The sequence below is a fragment of the Bos mutus genome, chromosome 7 (assembly GCF_027580195.1).
Source record: "Bos mutus isolate GX-2022 chromosome 7, NWIPB_WYAK_1.1, whole genome shotgun sequence".
In the NCBI taxonomy this organism is placed as follows: Eukaryota; Metazoa; Chordata; class Mammalia; order Artiodactyla; family Bovidae; genus Bos; species Bos mutus.
The window spans coordinates 60,486,415-60,511,034 of NC_091623.1; the positions used below are offsets into that span (position 1 = coordinate 60,486,415).

General features: G+C 57.8%; 1 protein-coding gene across 2 annotated transcripts; it reads right to left on the bottom strand.

Moving 5' to 3' along the window:
- Positions 1–6,781: 6,781 nt before the first annotated feature.
- Positions 6,782–21,009, bottom strand: NCLN (nicalin). Of its 2 annotated transcripts, none has more exons than XM_005888326.2 (15): positions 20,468–21,009; positions 14,993–15,183; positions 14,757–14,901; positions 13,828–13,922; positions 12,918–12,998; positions 12,522–12,625; positions 11,552–11,640; positions 11,329–11,468; positions 10,932–11,110; positions 9,911–9,998; positions 9,781–9,819; positions 9,531–9,694; positions 8,579–8,632; positions 8,409–8,487; positions 6,782–8,314 (listed from the first exon to the last, which is right to left on the bottom strand). In XM_005888326.2, the coding sequence occupies exons 1-15, from the start codon at positions 20,649–20,651 to the stop codon at positions 8,258–8,260; spliced, it is 1,689 nt and encodes a 562-aa protein (XP_005888388.1). In that variant the 5' UTR covers positions 20,652–21,009; the 3' UTR covers positions 6,782–8,257. The 2 variants fall into 2 exon arrangements, with proteins under 2 accessions (XP_005888388.1, XP_014336359.1); XM_014480873.2 differs by having other exon boundaries at positions 9,531–9,691; positions 20,468–21,006.
- Positions 21,010–24,620: the final 3,611 nt, after the last annotated feature.

The window sequence follows — 24,620 nt, forward strand, 5'->3', positions numbered from 1 at the left end:
TTTCCTCAGCCTCTTTCTCCCACTGGGGACAAGGAGTGGGGAAGAGCCCAGTATAACTTGAGTCTGAACTCCATGATCTAAAATTCAGTAACTGTGTGTGATCAGTCGTGTCCAACTCTTAGTGACCCCCATGGACTGTAGCCCACCAGGTTCCTCTGTCCATGGAATTCTCCAGGCAACATTAGTGGAGTGGGTTGCCATTTCCTTTTCCAGGGGAATCTTCCTGATCCAGGGATCAAACCCTCATCTATTGCATCTCCCACACTGGCAGGAGAATTCTTTACCACTAGCATCCCACCTCCTGAGCAATCTTCACCCCTGGCGTTTATTCCCTGACACACATCAGCCATATCAGGGAACAGGTCATGGCAGAGAAAACCAAGACTGTGTAGCTGAGGGCACCTAGAACACTTGAGGCTGACTTTGATTTTATTATCAGCAGAGGAAAGCTGGTCACACCGGCTTCGTGGCAGGAGGTCCTTGGTCTGGGCTGTTACTTAAAAGACAGTGAGGGTGGGAACAGAGCCTGATGGGGAATCTGGGGCTGAGTTACTTCCCAGCCGGTTGACTGGCTCTCAGGATCTGCTGAGAGCCCCAGGACCTTTGCACAGTCTCCCAGAATAGAGTTTCTCAAAATAATTAAACAGACTTAATTTATCTTAAAGGAAAACTCCCTACAGTTGGGATCAGGTCATTCTCTGTGCAGGGGAGGTGGGGGGGGGCTGTTGAGCAGCTTCCCTGCCCCACCCTCTTGGTGCCAAGGGCACCCCCAGTTGTGACAGTTGTCCCTAGATGTGGCCCAGGGTCCAAGGTGAGAACTGCTGATGTGAATGGGTAAGGTGCTTACTTTGGCTTACCTTGGCAGAGGGGCCAGACTGGGATCAGGGGGGCAGTGTCCAGGCGGCACTGCCCCTCAGATGTGCAGGAGACCACCTGGGCAGGCATTCCCTTGAAAACACAGAACCGCCCCCAACCCCATGGGTATGATGAGGGGCATGGGACTCTATTTCAAACCAGTCTCCAAGTGAGGGGCAGCAAAGGTGTGAGGAGACAGCCACTGTGTCCCCGTCTCGACGTTTACAGGCAAGACTCTCATTTCACGGGGTGTGGGTTCATTTCACAGGGCGTGGGTGTGATGACGACTGAGCCCATGAAGGGAAATGTCCTTTCTGGGTCCTGGTCTTGCCGTCCTTGGTTTGGGGGTTCATCCGGTGGTGGTGGGAGGGTCAGCCAGTGGGACTGGGGGCCCAGCCTGGAGCACCAGTGCCAGTGGTCTCTGCACTGCCAGCCCAAGTGTCATCCTGGGTAAAGGTCAGCCATGCCCCGTCCCCTTGGACCCTGTGTCCTTCGGCCTCATCCCTTCAGTGCCCCCAAGACCCTCATTGTCCAGGCTGTGTACACCTCCTCTGGCACATCCCCAGAGATGTGCCCATCCGACAGGGCTTAGGGGCTCAGGGTTTGTCCCCCAGAAACACTGTACCGCAGTCCCCACCAGCCCCAGATGCCTCCTGCCTTCACACATTTAAGGATACAAGGCACCCGGGGCTGTCCAGGGCTCAGTGCCCCCAGCCCCTCTGCCCTCCCTCTGCTGGGATGGAACTGCCCAGATCCTCTCTGACCCTCGCCATTTGGCTTCAGGGATGGGAAAAGGTTTTTCATCGAGCCAACCCCTTGCTGCCCCCTGTCTCAGCAAACCGCACTCCCTGGACACAGCCAGGGGGCGGGGGTGGGGGGAATCTGAAACACAACTCTGTCACCCCCTGAGCAAATCTCTCTCCCGTGCGGAGGTGGGGGAAGAAAAGGAGGGGCTGGAAATAGGAGTAGGGACCCAGCCATGCACCCCTCAGTGATCATGGTCTCTTCCCCCCATCCCTCCTCTGCTGTGGCTCTGCCCCTTTGGCCCTAGGAGTGGACACCTGCCCCTCAGGGCTTCTTCCTTCCTCTTCTGAGCCTGGGAACAAGAGGGCCTGGGTGTTGAACTAGGGAGTTTGTCAGAGGATCTTCCCCCTCCCCAAGTTAGAATGAGAAAGAGATGAATAAATGCTCTTTTCTGAATGAGCTAGCCTTACTGTGTTTCTGTAACTCGCCATCAAAACAGCATGAGAGTCTGTATTGCAGGATTCCATTTCTGTGAAATGTTCAGAACAGGCAGAATCCAGAGACATACAGTGCGTTTGTGGTTACCAGGGGCTGGGACAGAGGCTGGGGAGGTGACTGCTCATGAGAGCAGGGTTTCCTTTCAGGAGTGGGATAGGACGTTCTGGAATTAGATGGAGCTGACAGATACACAGCTCTGTGAATGGACTAAAACCCACTGAACTATACACATTGAAATGGCAAATGTTATGGTGTGTGAATGTATCTCAATAAGACTTAAAAAAAGAAAAATAAAAAAGGTGGGAGACTTCCCTGGTGGTCCAGGGGTTAAGATTCTGCACTCCCACCTGGGGGACACGGGTTCAATCCCCAGCTGGGGAACTAGGATCCCACATGCTGCAGGACGCAGCCAAATAATAAAAAAATATATATTTTTAAAAGTGACTGCCAGCAGCGTCCTGTTGCCAAGGGACCTTAAGGCAAGATACTTCTCCTGCCCAGAAACCCTTTTGTCCTCTGCAAACTGGACATAGATGCAAGTATGTGATCCTGACCCGTGCCTTTAGCAGAGGAATGGAAGGAGGGTCCCCGCTGGGCACCAGGTCCCGGTGGTTTCAAGCAGGAGCTGTCAGTGGTTGCCGACCCTTGGACTAAAGGATCAACCTACAACTTGCTCATTAATCACAAAGGGGGAACAGTGACTCTCTTGTGGGACACCCAGCAGACACATCGCCCTGAGCTTGGCAATGACACCCCCACTTCATTCCTGGTTCCTGTACCAGCGCCCCCTGTACCCCTGCTCCTCCTCTCCCTTAATTTTTTTCTGGACCTTCTGTAGGTCAAATATGATTAAAATTATCAATAACTCTCAGAACTGAGGCTGAAATGTCAAAAGAAGCCAAGGATGTGTGTATGTGTGTGTGTGTGTGTGTGTGTTAGTCACTCAGTTGTGTCCAACTCTTTGCAGCCCCATGGACTGTAGCCCGCCAATGGAATTCTCCAGGCAAGACTACTGGAGTGGGTAGCCACTTCCATTCTCCAGGGGATCTTCCCGAACCAGGGATCGAACCTGGGTCTCCTACATTGCAGTCAGACTCTTTACTGTCTGAGCCACTTGGGAAGCTCCTGAACTGAGGCTGAAATGTCCAAAGCAGCCCAGGACATGTGTCCCCTGCAAAAGGACTGTACCACCAGTCTGTTCTGGTAGCTGCCGGATGTGTCCTATGGTGAGAAAGGGGAGAAACCAGAGGGCAGTGGACCCCCCACAGTGGGGGCCTGTGGACTTCTGGGGGGCTGGAACAGTAAGCATTTGAGGGTTTGTGGCCCCTGCAGTGAGAAAACAGCTGAGGGTGATTCACAGCTGGGTGAGTCTGGTTGTGGCCATGTGCCAATAAAGCTTTATTTACAAAGATGGGCAGTGGGCCAGACACAGTCAAGGGCCACAGTTCTCTGGCACCTGGTTAAACACACTCCCTCCTGAGAAGCACCTATGAAGGCTTGTGATGGTATGAACATCAGCAGGGCGCCAGTAGATAAGCCATTGTCCCTTCTGAGTTCAGAATACTACACAGCAGGGAAAAGGAGCATGGAGTTTAAGTGAGAGATACCAAAACAAGAGTTAATGCAAGAGAAGGACAGTACAATGTGACTCACAGATGTGTAGGCCACACACAAGCAAAGCTGAATATTGTGTACATATCCATAAACAAGACGCTTGTTTCTTGTAAGGAAAGCTATGACAAACCTAGACAGCATATTAAAAAGCAGAGGCATCACTTTGCCAATAAAGGTCTGTCTAATCAAAGCTATGATTTTTCCAGTAGTCATGTACAGGTGTGAGAGCTGGACCATAAAGAAGGCTGAATGCCGAAGAATTGATGCTTTCAAACTGTGGTGCTGGAGAAGACTTTTGAGAGTCCTTTGGACTGCAAGGAGATCAAACCAGCCAATCCAAAAGGAAATCAACCCTGAATATTCATTGGAAGGACTGATGCTGAAGCTGAAGCTCCAACAGTTTAGCCACCTGATAAGAAGGGCCAACTCATTGGAAAAGACCCTGATACTGGGAAAGGTTAAAGGCAGAAGAAGGGGACAACAGAGGATGAGATGGTTAGATAGCATCATTGATTCAATTCAATGGACATGAATTTGAGCAAACTCTGGGAGATAGTGGAGGACAGAGGAGGCTGGTGTGCTGCAGTCCATGGGGTTGCAGACTTGGACATGACTGAGTGGCTGAACAATAACATAACCTTAAACACACACATAAACATTTTTAAGAGTGAGAAAGTTACAGTGGGAGATGCCTCTGTGCAGAAAGAGGAGAGACCAAGGTGGTTTCACCAGATGCTCTTCCTGTTTTATAGCCTTAAAACACAGACCCTGGAAAGAGATTGATGCCACTGGGGTCCCAGTAGGGGACTGCACTTTTGCCCAAATCATTTGCTGCTGCCCAGGGTTGATGGAGACCTGCGGTCATGTTCACTGATGCTCAGGGAGCCCACAGAACAGGGTCATCTTCACAACTGTCCCCTGGGAGTCAGTGGCCTTGCCGCAGCCCTCCTCTCCTCTGCCCTTCCTTCCCCACAGCTTCCCATCACTCTCACAGCATGCAGCAAATGCCCACCAACTCCCCAGGGGCCTCTTGTGCCCCACCTCCTTCCTCTCTCCCCCTCCATCACTGCCCCACCCACACAGGCCCCCTCCTCACTGCTCCTGCAACTCGCCAGGCCTGGTCCTGCCCCAGGGCCTTTGCATGGGCTGTGCACTCTGCTTGGACCACTGTCCTGAATTTCCATATGGCTTAGTCCCTCCTGTCACCCTGACTTCACTCAAAAGCCCGCTCATATCCACCTGGGAGGTTTATTTTTACTCCAGTGGACCGCAGGCCCCAGGGTCTCTGCTTGGCAGCTGCATCTGTATGCCCAGCAGGGCACCTGGCACATGCTGGGGAAATACTGGCTGACTCCACAGTTGAATGAGACTGATCTGCAGTGGCGGGACCAGAGGGCACCTGGGGACAAGGAGGCCACAGGGAGGGGTCATGGATGGAAGCCAGGAGCGCTGAGGGCGATGCATACACCATGCCTTCCATGTGGCAATGGTTCCGTGGGTGTAACATGTGTGCACCTCTCACCGCCTAACATGCCTACGGACAGAAATACTGTTTTCACACGTGGATTTCATTTCCAGAATGTGACTTGGTGTACACCCATGTACACACACCACATACCCAGGGTGGACATGACGGGGAAACACCAGCACATACATAACGGCAGCTGTGTCTGCCTGCCGGTGTTGTTGTGGTTTTCATGTTTTTGGTTATAATGGGCACAGTTTCGTGGAAAAGGAAGAGGAAGTTAACAGCCTGTGTTGAAATAAGGGAAGGGGCTGGCTTTTCCCCTGAAACGTGGGGAGTTTTACCTGAGTTCGAGCTGGAGCCAGAGCCACCTTCCAGCCTCGGGGTAGTGGTGTGGGGGACATGAGGGTCTGAGAAGAGGCGGCAGTGACATTGACCCTGAAGATGGGAGTCACTATGAAGACTTGAGCAACTGTGGTCAGGCCCACAGAGGTCCAGCCCCTCCTCTGGGTCCAGGGAACCCAGCCCCCTTCTCCCCTCATGTGTTCCCCACCTGGACAAGCATAGCCCCCTGACCTGCTGGGAGTACCCACTCCCAGTCTGCCTTCCCCAAAGCTGCCACCAGAGGGCGCACGTGAGCACCTGAGTCCAAGCCCTCCTCTGCCCACAGCTCCCCCGAGGCTCCCACCTCCTGGGGTCAAGGATCTCACAGCCCTCTTTCTTGGCTGAAGCCATGGAGTTCAAGCCACACCCCCTGTACTGCCTACCCCCCCCCACCCCCACCGGCTTCCTCTCCCCGTTGCATATGTCTCTGTACTCTGCTCTCTGCTCCCCAAAACCAAAGCCCCTGAGGCAGGAACCCTGACACAAAGGCACAGAACGGTGTGGACAGGCAGAAGCCAACAGGGACAGGCCCCAGATCAGGGGTCCCCCCCAGTGGAGCTCAGGAAGCAGGCAGACCCCTCGGGAGCTCCCAGGCCCAGAGCACGGAGCCCGCTGCTGGAACCCCAGTGTGGAGCTGCACCAGGCACCCCGATGACTGGCCAGGGCCTCCCCAAAGCCTGGGCTGGGGCTGGGGCTGGGGCTGGCCAGTGGGCTTGACCTTCATACAGCCATCACCCTTCCCCCATATCAGGTTGAATGGTGTCCTTCCAAATTCACAACCATGCAGAACTCCAGAACGTGTCCTTATGTGGAAATGGCATCTGCAGGTGGAGTGAGTTGGCACACTGGCTGGAGCACGATGCGCCCTAAACCCAAAGACGGACGCGTGCTTATGAGACGTCAGAAGAGACGGCCACGCGACCCTGAGGCCAGGAGCCGGGGGACACACAGGACACACGCTGCCTCCAGGGCTGGGGGGTAATGGATCCCAGCTGTATTGTGGTACGCCACCCCCACCATGGTCTATCGGCTCTGAGCTGGCTGCCACCTTCATGTTGCCATGGGGCGGGTGACGGTCCCAGCTACGGGCAGGAGGCACACCGACTCTGCTCTTTATACAGACATGAGGCTCTGCCCCCAATCCTCCCCCAAGAAATGCATATGACCCTCAGGGGGTCTGTCCAGATCCTGAGGCCCCAGCCCCGACAGGACACGCGATGCTGTGGTTTGTTATGGCTTTATTTCTCATCGTCTGGCCGCATCCCACAAGCAGCCTGAGCTCCACCTAGTCAGTGGCCCTGACCATGCCCCCCGGGGAGGAAGGACACTCACTCGGCATCCCCAGCCGGTCCCTGGCTCACACATTCACACCCGGGGAAGGGTGGGCCACCAGCCCCGCATCGCCCTAGAGGGGGCCGGGCACTGGGTAAACAGTCGGGCAGACGGGCCACTGGACAAGGAGGGTCAAGGAACCTGCAGCCCCAACGGCTGCCCCTCCCAGGCCTGCCAAATAGTCACCTGTTCCCTCCAGTGGGTGGTAGGTGGCTTCGGGGGGAAGCCAGTCCCCAGCCCCTCGGAATCGGAAGGCTAGTGAGCGTTCCCTGGTGGCCAGTAGGCCCCTGGAGTCCCTCCTCCTGGACCCTGAGTCCCTCCTCCTGGACCCTGAGTCCCCAGCACTGGACAAGTCACTGATTATATTGCTAATGAATGGTTACACCTGGGTCTCCCTGAGGTCACTCCCAGCCCTGCTCGCCTCCCCCATCTCACCCCTTCCCAGGGGCTCAGGCCTGGACCTGCCCCCTACAGGTCCCAGGAAGAGCTCCCCTGTGGTCACGTCCCCTCCGGGGATATGGGGGAACATGCTTCCCCTGAATGCGACCTCCTCCTTGCATATGAGGAAACCGAGGCCCCGGGACAGGGGCAGAGGGGCTGCCTCCGTCCCCAGGGCTCCTCAGGAGAACAGGCTGAGCAGGAGCTCCAAGGACTAGGAGAGGTGGGCGGGGCCGGGTGGGCGGGGCTCCCGGGCAGGGGACGGGGCAGAGGAACCCAGAGGCAGGGTGAGAGGGCCGACAGAGAGGGTGCCGGGTGTCCAGGGCGCCAGCTCCCCAGGGGCTTCAGGGAGTCCGGAGGCGGCCCCTTGAGCTGGCTCCCCTCAGCCAGGCTGGGGGGTGTGGAGGCGGTGCACAAGGCTGCGACGGAGGGGCTGGAACCGGAGACCCAGAGGCCCTGCGGCGCACTCTCCAGACAGGAAAGAAGGGAGAGCCCCGGGGGTGGGGTGGTTGGGAAATGCGAGGGCAGCCTCGAGGTCAGAACAGAGCCAGCATGGTGGAGGGCTAGGGGTTTGGGGGGTGGCCTGGCCCGACTTCCTTGGCCTGCAACTGCCAGGTCCAGGATCAGCGTTTTGGGCGGGGGTGATGCCCAAGGCCACGCTGGGTGCGTTTCCTCTTTCCTGGCCATGGCTTATGCCCCAGGGTCATGGGGCCGACTCCAGGGTGGGGGGCTCATCCACACATTTGTCCCCGAGTCTGTGGCCTGGCCCCAGACCTCCACCGAGCTCCTCCAGGGGAGCGCAAAGGACAAAAAAGAGAAAGAAGCCCCCAAGTCCTCAAGAGCAACACAGAAAAGCTCTGTAATTCAGGGTTTCGGCCACCGAGAGGGAGGCCCTGCCCTCCAGGTGAGGCGGGGATGGCAGCCTGGTCACTGCGTCTTGGCCTTCAGCAGTCTCTGAACTGTTTTGTATAAGAGGTCGAAGTGCTGGGGGGCGGTGGGAGGACTCCAATGAGACCAGGGAAAAAGGGCCACCCGTTGGGCTCCCACAAGGACCCGCCTCCCACCGCCCCCTGCTTACCTGGACTGCCGTGTAGGCCATCCCGAGGTAGGCACCAATGCAGACGGCTAGGAGCAGGTCAAAGATGGCTGGCTTGACCCTGGGGATGGGAGCGGGCGGTGGAGGCGGTCAGCCAGCTGCTCCCAGCTGTCCCGAGGACCCAGGCCCCTGGGCGGTGACAGGGCGCTCACCTGTAGGCATTCATCACCTGCTTCAGCTGGTCGTAGAAGACAAACTCGGGGTCCCTGGCAAGAGAGCACTTGCTCAGCGGGCTCACCCTGACATCAGAGCCACCCGAAGTCCCACTAGCCCAGGAACACAGCAGCGGGGAGGACCCTGGGTATGTGTCTACAGGGGGTTGCCACTGTCTGTCCTAGGGAAGGACGTCCTTTATTCTGAACTAACATCTTTTCTATGGTTTTCTGGGCCAACAATTCTCTAAGAACAAAGTGTGGTGACTGTGGAAATTCTCTGGTCTCGTTTCTATAGAGGGAGAATGATCACAGCTGAGGACTCGCAAGCCCCAGCTCCACAGCTGTGGGTCCACTGTGACCCTCAGTTTCTTCTTCTGTTCAAGAGCTCTGTCTCCCTGGAGTGCCACAAATTGGGAGCAAGATGGAAAGCCAGTGAGTGGCACTGACCTGTCTGTGGAGGAAGAGGGGTGTCTCCTGCTGAGGGTCCCCCAACACCCTTCCTCAGTCCTCATTCATCCCAACCAGGGTACATGGGAGCATCAAACAGAAAGACAAAACCCAGGAGGCCTGCAGTGGGCAGGAGCATTCTGAGGGCAGGAGGGGGCCAGGGGTATGAGTCGCCTGAGGCCCAGGGCACAGAAGGACCACAGAGGGTGGGCAGGGGTACAGGGCTGCCAGATAAAACACGGGGCTTCAGTTCTGTGAGGACTGAAGATAGAGACGACACGGGCTTTCAGGGTAAGTGTGTCCCAGACCACATGAGAGGTACTTATGCTGGGCTAATTCGTCGTTCACCTGGAGCTCAGATTTAATAGGGCGCCTGCACTGCTCACTCATCCTGTTACATTTCGCCCTGAGTTTCCATTTGCTCCGTCTGGTTCCAGGGTGGGCAGGGAGACCCTGGAAGGGCCCTCTGCCAGCTGGGGGCAGGGGCTGCGCCTGGTCTCACCGCTTGTCGGCCTTGACGTGGTGCGGCTTGACCTCCTTCAGGTAGCGACTGAGGTAGTGCTCCAGCGTGCTGAGGAACGTGCCGTCCTTGTCCACTAGCTGGGCGGCCCGTGGCTGGGTGGTCAGCCAGTCCATCACTGAGTCCAGCTGCTCCTGCTGGATCTGCTGTGGGGACGCGGCGGTGGTCACAGGACCCCCCACACACTCCCACCAGGCGCCTGAGCCCACCCACCCGCCGGCCAGGCCATTACCATCTGCTCCGTGAAGACTGGCATGTCCGGGGGCGTTCCCTGCAGAGAGAGGCGGGGCGGGGCTGAGTTCAGACCCACTGGGGGACTCAGGGGGGCGGAGAGGGCGGCTAGCGGGTGGCCGGGGGCTCACCTTCTCTGTCAGGTTGTAGATGACACGGGTCAGGGCCTCAGCGATGAGCCTCGTGTTTCGGGTAAGGGTTTTCGAGTCAACCCGGGACCTTCGAGGACAGGTTTTTTTAATTTATTTTTACTTTATTTATTTAATTAGAGGCTAATTACTTTACAACAACATGAATCAGCCACAGCTGTACATGTGTCCCCTCCCCCGCCCCATCCTGAACTCCCCTCCCACCTCCCTTAGAGGGCAGATTTTAAAAACATACATATTTGGAAGTGACATCAATCACCCAAAACTAAAAATGATCACATATGTATCTGATGATGAAAAGACAGAAGAAACAACAGCTTTCCCAGCGGATGGTCCCCCACCCCACACCTCGGTCAGGCCCACCCACCAAGGGGCTGCCCCGGGTGCCCAGCTGAGCCCTGAGGATGCTGTGGGCCTCAGTGACCAGATGGCTCTGGGCCCGTGTGCTCCTCCAGAACCTGGGGGTATGGGGGGACTGGTCAGGACATCTGCCTCCGCCGGCTGCTGAGGGCAGAGCTGAGGTAACGCCCCATGGAGGGGCTACGGTGTCCCCCACACCCACGGCCACCCAAACCCCGGGACGAGACCCGAGCTGGCAGCAGGCTGTCCGCAGACATGACTGGTTAACACGCGGTCACAGTGGAGCAGGGGGTCCCGAAGTCCACGGCTCTGTCCTCATAAGGAAGGAAGCCTGGACACAGGCATGGGGAGGGGACCCATGACAAGGGAGACAAGGGCAGCAGCTCAGCCACAAGCCCAGGGTCAGCAAGGGCTGAGGCCACACAGGACCGGGAGCCTCAGAGGCGACACATCCTGACCTGAGTGGGCGTGGGGTGCAGGCTGCCGTGGAGGCAGGGTGAGGTGGCGGCCGCTGGCTCTCCCAGCACCCTGCCCAATCAATTCTTCCCTCTCTTCTGCTGGCTCATGCCCTCGGTTCTGGTGCCCCCTCCTCCAGGAAGCCTGACGGGCCCCGGCTGGCTCAGTCCGATGGTGGGGGGCTCACCTCACGTCCATGATGCTGCTGCGCTGGCCGTCGCGGTGGCTCTGCAGGTGGGACAGGGTGAAGGCGGGCAGCCGGCGGACGGCAAAGCGCTCGTGTTCCCAGGCCAGCATGTCCTCGGCCAGGTTGATCTTCTTGTGCACCATGGAGAACCGCACCTCGGGGAACTGGTGGGCGGCCACCTGCGAGCGGAGCCATGAGGCTCTGCCCGGTGCCCGTGCGCCACACCCTGGCTTCACTGGCCTCTGCAGAGGTGGCCCCTGCCGCCCCACGGATCCCCAGTCCCTCCCCAACCTCCTGCTTCTGGAGCCTGAGGATAAGCCCACCTGCCCGCTGGAAACCCAACTGAGGCCCCAGGGCTCACACAGTTGGGGGGGCGCAGCCCTCACGGGGCGCCTACCGTTTCGAGCTCCCGCAGGAAGGCATGCTGCAGCGTCCCCTCCCTGGGCGGCTTGGACACATGCAGGTGGAGGCTGTCACCCCGGCCCACAGTGTCCAGGCAGAGGACGAAGGCCACGTTGTCCTGGAGCAGGCTGGAATCTGCAGACAGTGAGGGCTGGTGGGCAGGGGGTGTGGGGGAGTACCGGGGTCCCGAGGCCACCCTGGCCGCGGGGGACGCTCACCTGTGTGGTCCAGGTTGTCTTCCAGCCAGCGCTTGGTGCCCTGGTAGTTAAACTTTCCTCCTCCGGAAGCAAAGAACAGGAGGTTGTACCTGGCAGGGAGGAGTGGGGCCAAAGAGTTGACAGGTGGGAGTCCAGGCTCCCAAAAAGGAGGGGTGGTCTCCCCGCTGAGTACCCAATCCCACCCTGTCCTGGCACTGATGACATCGGGGCATCCTGAGTGCTGCAGGCGCTGGACACATCCCTGGCCCCCACAAGTGAGTGCCAGGAGCCCCCTAGTCCTGACAACCACAGACATCCCAACTTCACCCAGTGTCTCCAGGGTGAGAAGGGAGGCTCCAGAGACCTCTCAGAGTGGAGAGGTGGGCCACTCAGAGTGGTCCACCCATTCAGACTGGGTGGACCAACCAGGAAACAGAAGTGATGGGAACTCAGCACCACCTCCCTGAGCAGGAGTGAAGCCAGCGGGGTGGTGAAGGACCAGGTAACTGGGCCCCGCCCCAGCTGTATCCACCTCACCACAACCACAGCAGTCCTTATAAAAGAGGCACAGCAAGTGTGGCCCTGCCAACACCTTGATCTCAATGCCCACCGCGCCCCGCCCCCCCGCCACCCACTGGACTGTGAGCACAGTGCTTCTCAAGCCATCTGCCTGAGAGCAGGCGTGGGGCCTGGAGTGTGAAGTTTGGGGAGACCCGCTGGCTACTAGGGCCCTGCTCTCCCAGGGCACCGTGCTGTGTGGACAAGTGCCCCTGCGAGAGACTGCAGTGTCCGGCACTAAGATGGGGAGATGCTCGTCTAAGTGATGACGATTTTGCAGGGGTTTCTGTTTCTTGCATCTGGAAGCAGCCCAGCCCCTGGTGGGATTTCCGGGGAGGGGGTAGGTGAATGGACCTGGAGGGGCGGGGCCTGACTGAACCAACTCTGAGATCACGGGTCGGGCCCGCCCCCAGCCCCGGGCCCTGTCACTCACGCTGCGTGCGTGCGCTTGTAGGTGTACAGCCTGGAGAAGAGGCGGGCGAGCTCCAACAGCACCGAGATACCACTCCCGTTGGAGTCCGCACCGTGCGACAGCCACTGCAGGCAGGGACAAAGGGCACGCTCACCCCACCTCAGCATGCACCACCACCCACCTCCACCCCGGCCTGTGGCCCACTCTGAACCCCACCCCCACAATCTTACCTTAGGTCCTCGTTTCCAGTCCAGCTGGGATTGCTTCCTCTCCCCGCTAACCCCCAGCTCTGCCCAAACCTGACTGATGCACCCTTGGCGTGGCCCAATCCCTGCACACGTGGGAAGCTCCCCCAACCCTGCTACCCTGCAGCCTGAAGCCAGACTCCCCAGCTGGGCAGGAGGGGCATGGACATACCGGGGCCACCCCGAAGGCATCGTAGTGGGCCACGATGACAATGGTGGGCAGGTCCTCTCCACCCAGCCCAGTCAGCCGCCCCTGTAGAGACATGGATGTGAAGGGCCCCCCCATAGGAAGCAACAGCCACCCTCACCTCAAGGGGCAGGGTTCTAGGCTCTGCCGGCTACACCGTGGGCACCAGTGGACCAGTGGGCACGGTCACTTTCCAGTAAAACTTTATTTACAGAAACAGGCTGGCCAGACTCTGCTGGGGGCCAAGGTGCCAGCTGTTTCTCCACCTGGAAACCAGGCCTACCCTTCACAGGCTGAGCTCCACTGATGGAGACCCCACCCGTCCGTAAGACCCTGGCCGTAAGGACAGCACAGGAAGAGCCCGAGTCAGGGTCCTCTTGTGTAAACCGGCCCTCCGTCAAATCCAACGAGGAGCAGTTGGGAAGACAGCCTGTCCAGAGCACTGCCTAAGGGCATCAGGCGCTAAGGCCCTGCAGCCTTTACTCTCTGGATGGAGAGCTGCCCTGCAAGGAGACAGCGGAGGCCTCCTGGTGCGGGGAGTGGGAACAAAACTGCTCAGAGCTTTTGCTGGGGGGAGCAGTGATAAAACCCCATGTTTGCCAGTGGAGAGAATGGAAGTGGGGGAGGACTTGGGAGCTTGCTCTGGCCTGGACGCCTCCTGATGGGAGATGGGTGTCTGGATTTTTCTGCACTCTGCTTTAATTGCTGCCCTGAGCTCTCCTCTCTACCAGCTTAGTGAATGTTCCATGAAGGGAAAGGGGTGGCCATTCCAGGAGGCAGGGGTCAGGGAAGCAGGAGGAGCTGGAGGAGCCCCACCTCCTCAGAGGCAGGGACTTGATCCCCTCACCCAAGAAGCAGCCCCTCCAGTGGGGACAGGCAGGTGCCAGGCACTTACCTCCACGCTGGTGATGAGCCAGTCGCTCACGGCCTTGCTCTGGACCCCGCTGGTGACCATCTGGAAGCCGTTGGCAGTGGCAGTGTGGAGCAGCACTGGATACAGGGCCAGGGAGGGTCAGCCTGAGCCCCGTGACTGCCCTGCAGCAGCTGGGGGGGGAGGGGGGGTCCCAGACCAGAACCTGGGTCCTCGTCACCCCAGACTCTAAGCATTCAGTCTGAGTAAAAACGGGACTGTTCATATGGACAGAACACAATGTGATAACTGGACATGGGAGCAAACCTGGGCATCCAGGACAAGGGCTGGTGAAAGTCTCTGGTTCCCACACGGAGCCCATGTGCGCCCTCGCTCTGCTCTGTAGGGCCATCAGGGCCCCTTCCTAAATCACAGAGGGGTGCACACTGCCTCTGACCCAGCTTCCCAAGGATCACTTGAGCAGGGATGCCAAAACATGAGTTTCCCATCAGACAGCTCATGACCCTCCAGCCCATCCCCCAAAGTGGAGATGGTGTGAGAACCCAGAGATTCATAAAAATTAAAGTTTTGTTCTCTCCAGAATCAGGAGAGGGTGTGCCCACCTCCCACAGTGTGAGCTAATGGTCCACTTCACCTGGGGGCAGGGGCTGCCTTAAAACGCCCAGGAACTCACCCTGCCTCAAATCCTTCTGTTCTTTACACATTTAAAAACACAACTGTAGGGATTCCCTGGTGGCTCACTGGTAATGAATACACTGGCCAGTGCAAAGGACGAGGGTTCAATCCCTGGTCCGTGAAGATTCCTCCCTGCGGTGGCGGCTGCAAGATGTGATCTGTGATGCCCGGTGCCCCCACGGTTAAGCATATGTTGGCTTGGAAAGGGGAGCCCCAGAAACAGCACAGCGCAGCCCATCCACGCACCCTCCGCCCTGCAGCAACCCTCACCAGCCCACCTTCGGCGGCGGAGGCGGAGCCCTGGGAGGCGGAGGCAGCCTGTGTCTGCTCATAGATGGACAGCAAGGCATCGTCCTCTACGGCAAAGTACACGGGAACGATGGTCTCCATGGCCAGCATCTCAGGCTCAATCTCCATGAATTGCTGCGAGAGAGGCACGCGTTCGGTTTGCGGTGTGTGTGGGCGAAGGGGACCCGGAGGGAGAGAGGGGACCCCGGGGCGAGGCAGAGCTCACCCGGATGACGTCCTGCGGCACAGCGGCCATGGTCCGCGGCAGGATGATGACCACAGCGCCGGCAGACTGGCGCAGGGCGCGCTGGTAGCGCTCATACGAGAAGTCCAGCAGCCGCACGAGCACGCAGCGCCGGCTCAGCACGTCCGCGTCGATGGTGCGCGCCTCTGTGTTGAGCACCGCGTTCCGCGTGCCTGTGGGGACGGGATCCTGAGTGGGGTTCCGGATCCCCACCGGCCTCCAGCCCGCCGCACACCCACCCCAACCCCGGGGACTCGCGGGGCCTTCCAAGAACCTTCTCCCTGGGCCAACCTCCCCTCCACACCCACATTCCTAGACCACGGCCCTAGCGGCCTTCGCTGCTCTCGCACTCGCCTCTCCGAACTACACCCCTGCTGCAGTCATCCCCCAGAAAGCGATGTCCCTGTCCACTCAGCCACCCTGTGACCACGTGCGGGCTGCCCGCTGGGCCGGGCAACGTGTCCCCACCCCACCCCGTGTCCCTGAAGCAGCTCAGGGGGCTGGTGCCCTCAACCCACCCGACAGAGGCAGCCACCCCCGCCCCCACCCCCAGGCAAGACCCCCAGCCAGAGCACTAGGACCGGAACTCAGTGGTCTTGCTCCCCCAGTCCTTCACCACTGGCTTCCCCAGGGCTCCAGGACCCGCAGGGCTGACAGGCGCCAGCTGAGCAAACCCAACCCCCAGCCTCCTGCCCTGGCCAGATTGTTCTGAGATGCCCAGCAGTTTCCCCAGCCCCCACACCACTCCAGGGTCCAGACACCAGCAGAGGGAGCCCCCAAGCTAGGAGGCTGCACCTCCCCACCTCCAGGTTGCCAATGTCCTGGGGAAAACCCAAACCCTGCCCTCTTCAGGCCAACCCCCCGCCCCAGCCCCCAGGCAACTAGCCTGGGGTTCCAGGGGCACAAACCTTGTTCATTGCAGTGTGAACCCAGCATCACCTACCAACTACCAGCCTAGTGCGCTCAGGACATGGAATGAATGAACAAATGCTTGGTCTCCCCAAGGCCCCTCAGGAGGGCAAGCACCAGGGTTTGTGCACCTTCTTCCACAGTCAGGGCCACACTGTAGCCTGTGGGCCATCCTGAGCGCTGTAGGGTATAGGGCAGCCTCCCTGGCCCCCACACCCTTGTTGCCAGGACCCCCCTAGACGTGGTAATCACAGACGACCCCAGACATGGCCCTGTGTCCCCTGGGAGCAGGGCCACCCAGATTTTTCTCAAGAAAGATCCAGAGAATCAGGTAGGAAGTGAGAAGCTGCCTCCTGGAGTGGACCCTGCCCTGCTCACAAGCTTATTCCAGGCAACTGACTCCTTCCCACCAGAGTGGAAGGGGCAGGTTGTAACCAGGATTGTGCAGCCAAAGTGAAAGTCGCTCAGTTGTATTTGACTCTTTTGCGACCCCATGGACTGTAGCCCACCAGGCTCCTCTGTCCATGGGATTTCCCAGGCAAGAATACTGGAGTGGGTTGCCATTTTCTCCTCCAGGGGATCTTCCCAAACCAGGGATTGAACCCAGGTCTCCTGCATCACAGGGAGATTCTTTACTGTCTGAGCCACCAGGGAAGCCCACTGTTCTAAGGCTGGTGGGTCCCCCCACACACAGAGCACCGCTGCCCTGAGAGCTGAAGGGGCAAGAAGCAGTGCAGACATTTGATGCAGCACGTGGACTCCCGTGGTTGCACTGCCTGGGTGCACGGCCCCCAGCAGCCAGCCCTCGGGGCCCTCTATCCTCCCTGGACAGAGTGGGTGGGTAGGTGGGGCTCAGGCAGGCCTCCTCAACTGCCAGGGCCACTAGCACTCAGCAGGATGCTGCCGAAACTCCAGATTCTTAGGTCAGACCTCCCAGATGACAAAGGCACACAGTCCCCAAAACGTCTCAGGCCCCTGCTGAGCTGGGATGAACAAAGCAAGCACACGAATCCTCCTACTCTGGGGGCAGATGTGGCCCCAGGGCCTCCACCCTGAGCCCCTCACAGCAAGTGTCAAGACAACAATGCAGACAAACAGGTCTGTTTCCACACAGGAGCTGGACCATGCTGCCCGGAGGATGAGGCGGCCGGGCGAGGGGACACTGGTGTCCTTGAGGGACATACCAAGCCCCACGAAGCCTCAGGCTCAGACCAGGGGCAGGGTCCCCCCCACTGCTCTGCAGGAATGCACTGGCCAGCAGGAGAAGGGTCGCTTCCTACAGCCTGTCCTGAGGGCCCGTCCGGGGGAGGGGACCAGCAGGACACAGAAGGGACAGTGTCCCAGGTGGGAAAGGGCAGGGCCATCTTGGGGCAGGGGCCAGTGACCAAGGGGGCCGGGCTGTGCACCCCAGGCAGGGGCCTCCATGTCTCTCCCCACCCCTCTGGGCCCCCACTTCTGCTTTAGGGTGACAGGGGAGCCCCCAAGGGCCTGGTAGGAGAGGGCAGCAGAGACCTTCAGGAGCCCTTGAAACCCTGAAAAGGCGGGTGGGCCCTTCCCCTGTGCCCCACCTGTCCCAGCTGCAGCCTCCTGGGGGTGGCTCAGATGTCACCTCGGGGTGGGGACACACAGGGCCACCTGTGGAGCCTACTGTGACCCACTTTCCAGAAGGAGGATGGCCAGAGAGAGGAAGGAGGGGGTAAGAGCAGAGTCAGGCTAACGCCAGACCCCCAAGTGCCCCCTCAGAGGCTAAGCACCCCAAGAGCAGAGACTGCCTTGGTTGGTGCGAGGCTGAAGTCTGCAAGGCCTGTTGCCCCTGCGTCATGACGGGCTCTGGACACCTGGACAGCAAGTTGCAGGTCCCCACGGCGGGACCAGATCTGAACGGAGGTCGCAGACTTTTCAATCGAAGGCCAGTCCTCTCTCCCTGCAGTGGCACTAGTCTTACGCAGTGCAAAGCCACTGACTAGGTGTGGCGGAGTGCCAATAAAACTTTATTTACAACCAGGGGTGGAGAGCCCGTCCCGGTGCCCGGCGTGGGTGCCCACGTCCCCGCCTGCCAGAGCCATTTCTGCAGGGGACCAAGTGGGATGGGCATGAGCGGCCCAGCCCAGGGAGGCCGGAGTCCGTTGTGGGAGGGCAGGGAGGCAGGCCACACCCAGGGCCCAGCTCACACCCCAGCTCAAAGAGCACACGCCTCTCCTGCCGATTTCTCAAGAGGTGTGGAGAGAGGACAGGAAGTTGGGAAATGAGGCTCAAAGCAAGGGCATGTGCGATGCTGGGGACACTGCAATCAGCGATGACCCAGCAGAGCAGCTCTCAGATGCTCCACCACTGGGAGGGAGCTGGGGTTCCCTGCTCCACCAAACTATCCCACAGCATCTCCCCAGGTAGTGGCAGGCACCCCACATCCCTGCCAATGTGGACACTAACAGGTGGGACCAGGGTGGGGGTGCAGATGTGTAAGTCGAGATGGGTGGGTGCCCCGCCAGGCCCCTCTGTTCATCCCTGAGCCCACTCAGTGTCTGGCAAAGATGGGGGCCGGGAAGGAGGGCGTGTGGGGTGAGGGAGTCACGGGGTCAGAAAAAAGAATAGGAAGGAATCAAGGACTGGGGGCAAAGGACTCAGAGAGAGGAGGGGAGGAGGACAGGGAGAAAGTATTGAAGGTTCCGAGGGCCCACGTGGAGGACGAGGCAGACATGGCTCTGTGATCAGGGTTGGAGTGTCAAGAAGCGCCCGTCTGGGCAAGGACAGGGGGCCATATCAGCAAGCAGGCCAGCGCTGAGCAGGCAGCAGGAGACACGGGACATCCAGATTACAGCTGCCCAAGGGGCTGGGGCAGAGCTGGGTGTGCTAGGAGAGCTCGCAGCAAGGCTCCCAGTGTGAGACAGGACAAGGGTGTGAATCCCATCCCAACGGGATGGCGGAATCCTCCAGACCAGGACAGAGCCACCAGTCACACATGGCTATTCAAAATTATGATGATGAAATGCCAAAAGTCATCCCAAAGGGCCACCTGTGACACCCCTGGCATAGACCCTCTTCCCAGGGGGATGCCAACAATACATATAAACTGACCACTCCTTAGGGGCTCCTGGCCCACCACCCCACTGGTGAGGAGCCTGGGGTCTGCAGCCAACACTGTAACCCTGAGTTCTCCCCCTTGGCACTGCTGACAATCTGGCCCAGATAATTCTCGGAGTGAGGTTGTCCCGGGCACAGTGAGGTGTGGGGCAGCACCCCTGGCTGGGCCCCACTGAATGCCAGGAGCCTGTCAATCATGACGACCCAAAGTCATCACTCAGGGACCCGTGAACTGGCAACCACTGCACTAAACTAATGCTACAACTCTGGGGTGAGAGGGGCCTGAGGGGGACGTCTCCAGACCCCGGGGCTCCCCAAGGACCTGGCAGCGGCAAGGGGTCCAGGGGACTCAGGTTGGCCCTAATGTTCCAACAAGAGAGGCCAGTCCAAGAGAACCAGGGCTCAGATATGAGGGGACAGGGGCACTGGGGAGGGGAAGCCCTCATGGCATGGACGGGCCTTGCTTGCCAGGGGCCTAAGACACCAAGTTGGGAGCGCAACCAGAGGCCAGAAGGTTCTGGAACACAAGATACAGCAAGGCCGGGAAGAGAGGACACTTTCGAAAGACTTTAACAGATGAGAGGGCAGGGCTGAGGAACAGAAGCTAGGGAGGATCCAGGCCTGGAGGCCTGCAATCCTGGGGAGAAGGAGCAGCAGGGGGGCTTCCAGGAAGCTGAGGGGTGGGTGCGCTCCCAAGCAGGGAGCAGGACATGGGGTCCAACGGATTTCAGGAGCCCAAAGGCAGGAGAATTTCTGAGGAACCGAATTCATTAACTGGGACCAGGGAGTAGGGAGGGCCTTCACATAGTGACAGGCTGGGGTGAGCGATCAGAGCTCTGAGCCCTAAAGCAGAGCAGAATGTGAGCGCTAGATAAAGCGCACCCGGGTGCTGAAGGGCTGTGCAGGGTTGGCCAGCTTAGCCTGGAAAAACGGCGCTGAGAGGCTCCACTCCAAATCAAGGAGGCCCAAGGCGGGCGTTCTATTCCAGCTGGGGACTGGAGAGAGGGAGGGGACCCAGGAGGTCTGGAGAAGCGACAGTATGGCCTGAGGCTGGAAGGGAGTTCTGCGTTCTGGAGCAGGTAGCCCTTGTCGGGGACGGGGCCAGAGGGCTGTGGGAGCCAGGCGGTGGGTCCCCGGGACACTGGACAGAGAGAGCTAGGGGCCCAGCAGCGGTCCAGGTATCCAGGCTCGGACTTGCCTGGAGCTCCGGTAAAGGGTCTGGCAGCCCAAGTGAGGTCTGCAAGCTGGACTCCTGCTGGACGTGTGGGAGAGGCAGGTCCTGAAGCCCAGGAAGCAGAGACCGAACCGCGGGAAGGGGCATCCTGGCCGGCAAAGGCCGGGGCCCTAGGGAGGCGGGAGGCTGGGCGGGAGGTCAGGGCCCCAGCGGGGAGGCTGAGCTGGGGGAGACCAAGAGCCCAGGAGAAGAGCTGGGCCCACGGGGGAGGCCAGGGGCCCGGGTCCACGCACCGTAGGGTTGCCCCTGTAGGTCGTACTGCTGCATGCGGTACACGGTGAACTCGTGCGCCGCATCGGCGGCGGGCAGCGGCGGTGCGACGAGCAGCAGCACAGCGGGCAGGAAGACGATGAAGCCGAGAGGCAGGCACGACGCCTTCAGCATATTCTCCAGCACCTCGCCCGCTTCCTCCAGCATCCTGGCCGGCGGCGGGGCCGCGCGGAGCGGCGGCGGGGTCGGAACGGCGGTGGCGGTGGCTCCCGCGGACTCACCTCGGCATGGGTAGGCGCCGGGGTCCTGCGGGCGCCGCGCGGGACAGCCCGCGCCCGCCCCGGGGTCCTGCCGGCACCGCCGAGGGCCGCCTGTCCGCCGCGCTGCCTACTGGGAGTTGTAGTCTTCCCGGCGCGCGGAGCCACATGGGAGTTGAGGGCCCATTCTGTTACTCCCTAATAGAGAAAGCTGTGGTGGACTGTCTGGCTAAAGTTTCGCTTAAACTCCAAGTCAGAAAATACAGAGACTTTAAAACAAACTATTAGCAGTGTAACTTACTGAAACCCTGCCTTTGCTGCGGGAGAAAGGCGAGGGACGGAAGGAAGAGAGGTTGTACAGGAGGTGACCTTGCGACCCGGAAGAAAGTTAGAAATAAGGAGAGGGGCGGACCTGTTGCGCTAGGACTCCTGGGAATTGTGGTCTCGAGCAAGCACAAGGGATCATGGGAGCTGAAGTCTTCCTGGCAGATGTCTGGGAAAAATCAAAACTCCCAAAGAATATAGATGTTAAATTGCCTGAGGGCAAAGACTTGTGTTTGCTTTGTGCACCGATGTATTCCTCAGAACTTGACCCAAGGCCTGGCACACAAGGGGTGGGTTATATAATTTTTGGATAAATGAATGAAAGAAGAATCAAAAAATGACAGGTTCCTAAAAGGGAATGTCGCAATGGATTATGGGACCTGTAGTCTGCAACCTGGTGTTGTGCTGCGGTTGAGGATATATTATTTATACTTAGGCTTAACTATATTTGGAGCATACTCATAGTAAAAAAGTTACTCGTTGATAATGAGAAATTCAAACTCTACTGAGTGTCTTAAATTAATATTTTCTAATCTGCCCACCCTAAGAACCCAATTGTCCCTGGGTCAGAGGCCTTAAGGGTCATCAGTAACTCATATCCTCTGTACGGATGAGAAGTCTGAGGCCACAGGGTGCAGAACATAATGGCCCTGGTCCCTAGGCTCTGGTACTGTTGCCTAAAGAGTTGAGCTCCACCTCTGTCCCAAGTGAGAGGAGGCAGTTGTGTTGATTAATAACATGAGTTCAAGTCCCAGCTCCTCCACTTCCCAGCTGTGTGACCTTGGGCAAGTCTCTTCACCTCTCTGAGCCTCTATTTCCTCAACTGCCTGCCGAATACGATAATAAATAATCAAACACTCTTCCCAGGCTCCTCAGGGGTGTTTGAGGACTCAGTAAGATAATTCATGTGAATGCACTTTGAAAGGATGAGGCATACATGAAGTGCTCAATAACTGCGGGTATTACGAGAATGCACCAAGCTCCTGCAGCCTTGGAGCTGCTGCATCTGCTCTTCCTGTAGAATCCTCATCGACCCCTCCTGCTTTCTCATGGGTAGTTCCTCACCGAAAATGACGTTGGACTCTTAGTTTGGTGTTTGTCACCCACGCCAAACTGTGACCTTTGTGCAAGCAGGTGCCAGATTGTTCATAGCTGCAACCCCAGTGCCCAGAATAGAGCCTGACACACAGTGTTAAGTGAATGAGTGAGTGAATAAATGAGTCATGAAAACCCTAACACACCAGCCCATCCCTCCCAGCTATGTCACCTGCTTCTGGCCATCCCCAGGTCTCTCGGGGCGGGGGGGCTGGTCCCAGGCTGGAGAAGTCAGGAGTGGCTTGGCAGGGCAGGGAGAGGGGTAAGAACTCATTCTGGCCCATGTGATCTTCATCAGCAAATATTTATTATCTGCTTTTCCATCTACCCCTGCTCCTCCCAGCCAGGCTATGAACAAGCAACACACACACACACGTACACTCACCCAGAGATAGAGCAAGAAAGGGGCCTGAACCTGGCTCAGATAACGAGGCTTGGATCTTAGGGCTGCCTGTGCCACCTCCTCCCCTGAGCCTTGGTTTTTCTGTCTGTAAAATGGGGAGTTTCAACTAATCCTGCTTTGTGGAGGTGAAACCTTGGGGCAGCCCAAAGAATAACTTGGAACATTCATTCTTAGTTTTTCAAAGAGGGAAGGGACTGGTATTCATTCATTCATTCATTCAAGAGGCAGTAACGAACAGGGATCAAGAAGTCACCTGTCTGAATCTGAATCCCAATTCTGCCTCTTCCCAGCTGTGTGAACTTGTGTGTTACCTAACCTCTCTGGGTCTCAGTTTCTCCATCTGTAACATGAAGTTAATGACAGTATCTGCCTCCTGGAGGTTTTGCAAGGATTAAATAAATTAACACACAGGTGATTAGAACAACACTGAGTGGTCTTTAAGGCTCCGTTGTTATTATTCATTTAACTATGTTACCAAAAGCAAGTTTATTCACAACCAGGACAAACCAAAACCTTGGGAGTTGGAGTAGAGAAAGGTTTGTTGCAGGCCATGCAAGTAAACCAGTGGCTTATGCCTTATAAACTCATACTCCCTAAAGGGTTTCAGCAAATCAAGGTAAGAGAGGGATGTGGTTGATTGTTGCAGACTTCTTAGTGTTGGAATCCTTTGTTCTTGCAGCTGGCCACGAAGGACAGGATGTTCCTGTAAACCTCCAATGAGACAAATGTTATTCTCTGTTCTGCAACTTTTTACCTCTGTATGAATAGATTCAAGTGTCAGAGCCTTGAGGACAGGCTCTCCTGTATATTTCAGGCTCTAATGCAACATTCTTGTACAAAAGGTGCAGAATCAGCATGACAGGCAACAGGGCACAAAGGTGAAAGAGGAACAGATCTAATACGGAGTCAGATTTGTTCTTCCCTGTTACAAAAACACGCTTCCCAAGTGGTGCAGTGGTAAAGAATCTGCCTGCCGATGCAGGAGACATAGAAGACACAGGTTCAATCCTGGGGTCTGGAAGATCCCCTAGAGGAGGAAATGACAACCCACTCTAGTATTCTTGCCTGGAAAATTCCATGGATAGAGGAGCCTGACGGGCTGCAGTCCATGGGATCACAAAGAGTCAGACACGACTGAGCAAATGAGCACAGCGCATTACACAAACATACCTAGTTTGAGAGCCTTTATATTCCTTGCCTTATCAACATCCCAGGAGGGCAGGAGACATCAATATCTCCATTTTACAGATGAGGAAACTGAAGCCCGTGGTGCATGGCAGAGCTGGGGAACAGCAATGGGTTACAGACACCTGAGCCACCTAAGAGCAGAGGACCGCATTCATGACGGCTCCACCTCAGTTAGGGAGGTGGGGAATAAGGAGGTGAAGAGGTTTCCCTGGAAGGCATGCTGCTGGGACCAGTTACACCAGAGCTCTAGTTCATGGAGCATCTCCTATCTGCTGGGCCCTGTGCTGTGTTTGGGACACAGCAGTGACCCAAACACTGTCACTAACTCCACTCTCATGGAGCTCCAAGTCCAGGGGAGAAGGTGGATGTGTGACCAGGTGTGACTGAAGCTGTGATAGAGATGCACAGGCAGATGTGTGAGCCTGGAAGAGGGCTAAGGAAGAGGAGAAATCAGGGAGATTTCCTGGAGGAGGTGATGCTGAAGCTGAGACCTGAAGGATGCGCAGGCCACTCTAGTGGGGTTAACAAAGACAGGTGCAAAGGTCCCAGATAGGAAGGAGCAGCAAATGGTCCAGTTCAGTCAAAGCAAAGTGTGACACTCACAGGGTGGAGGGGGCCACGGGGCCAACAGGCCCAACTCACACAGGCCTGGGGTTGCAGGTCAAGAGCTTTAAGGCAGCCCGGGCTTCACTCACCCCAAATTCCACCAAGACCCCACCCACCCTGTGACTGTTCCAGATAAACATATGTGGTCAGGAATCTGGAAAATGTAAGTATCCCAGGTTATGAGTTACCCAGGGGGTGCTCTGGGAAGGGAGAAACCTCCCCCTGCCAATGCCCAATGCAGGAGACACAGGAGACATGGGTTCATTCCCTGGGTCAGGAAGATTCCCTGGAGAAGGGAATGGC

Bases quoted from the DNA above. Each gene is read 5' to 3' on its own strand.
- NCLN (XM_005888326.2), bottom strand. From the start codon at position 20,651: ATGCTGGAGGAAGCGGGCGAGGTGCTGGAGAATATGCTGAAGGCGTCG. The intron at 11,641-12,521 runs GTGAGTGACAGG...CCTCCCTGCCAG, and splicing joins TACAAGCGCACGCACGCAGC to GTACAACCTCCTGTTCTTTG. The intron at 9,999-10,931 runs GTGAGCCCCCCA...CTGTCCTCGAAG, and splicing joins AGCAGCATCATGGACGTGAG to GTCCCGGGTTGACTCGAAAA.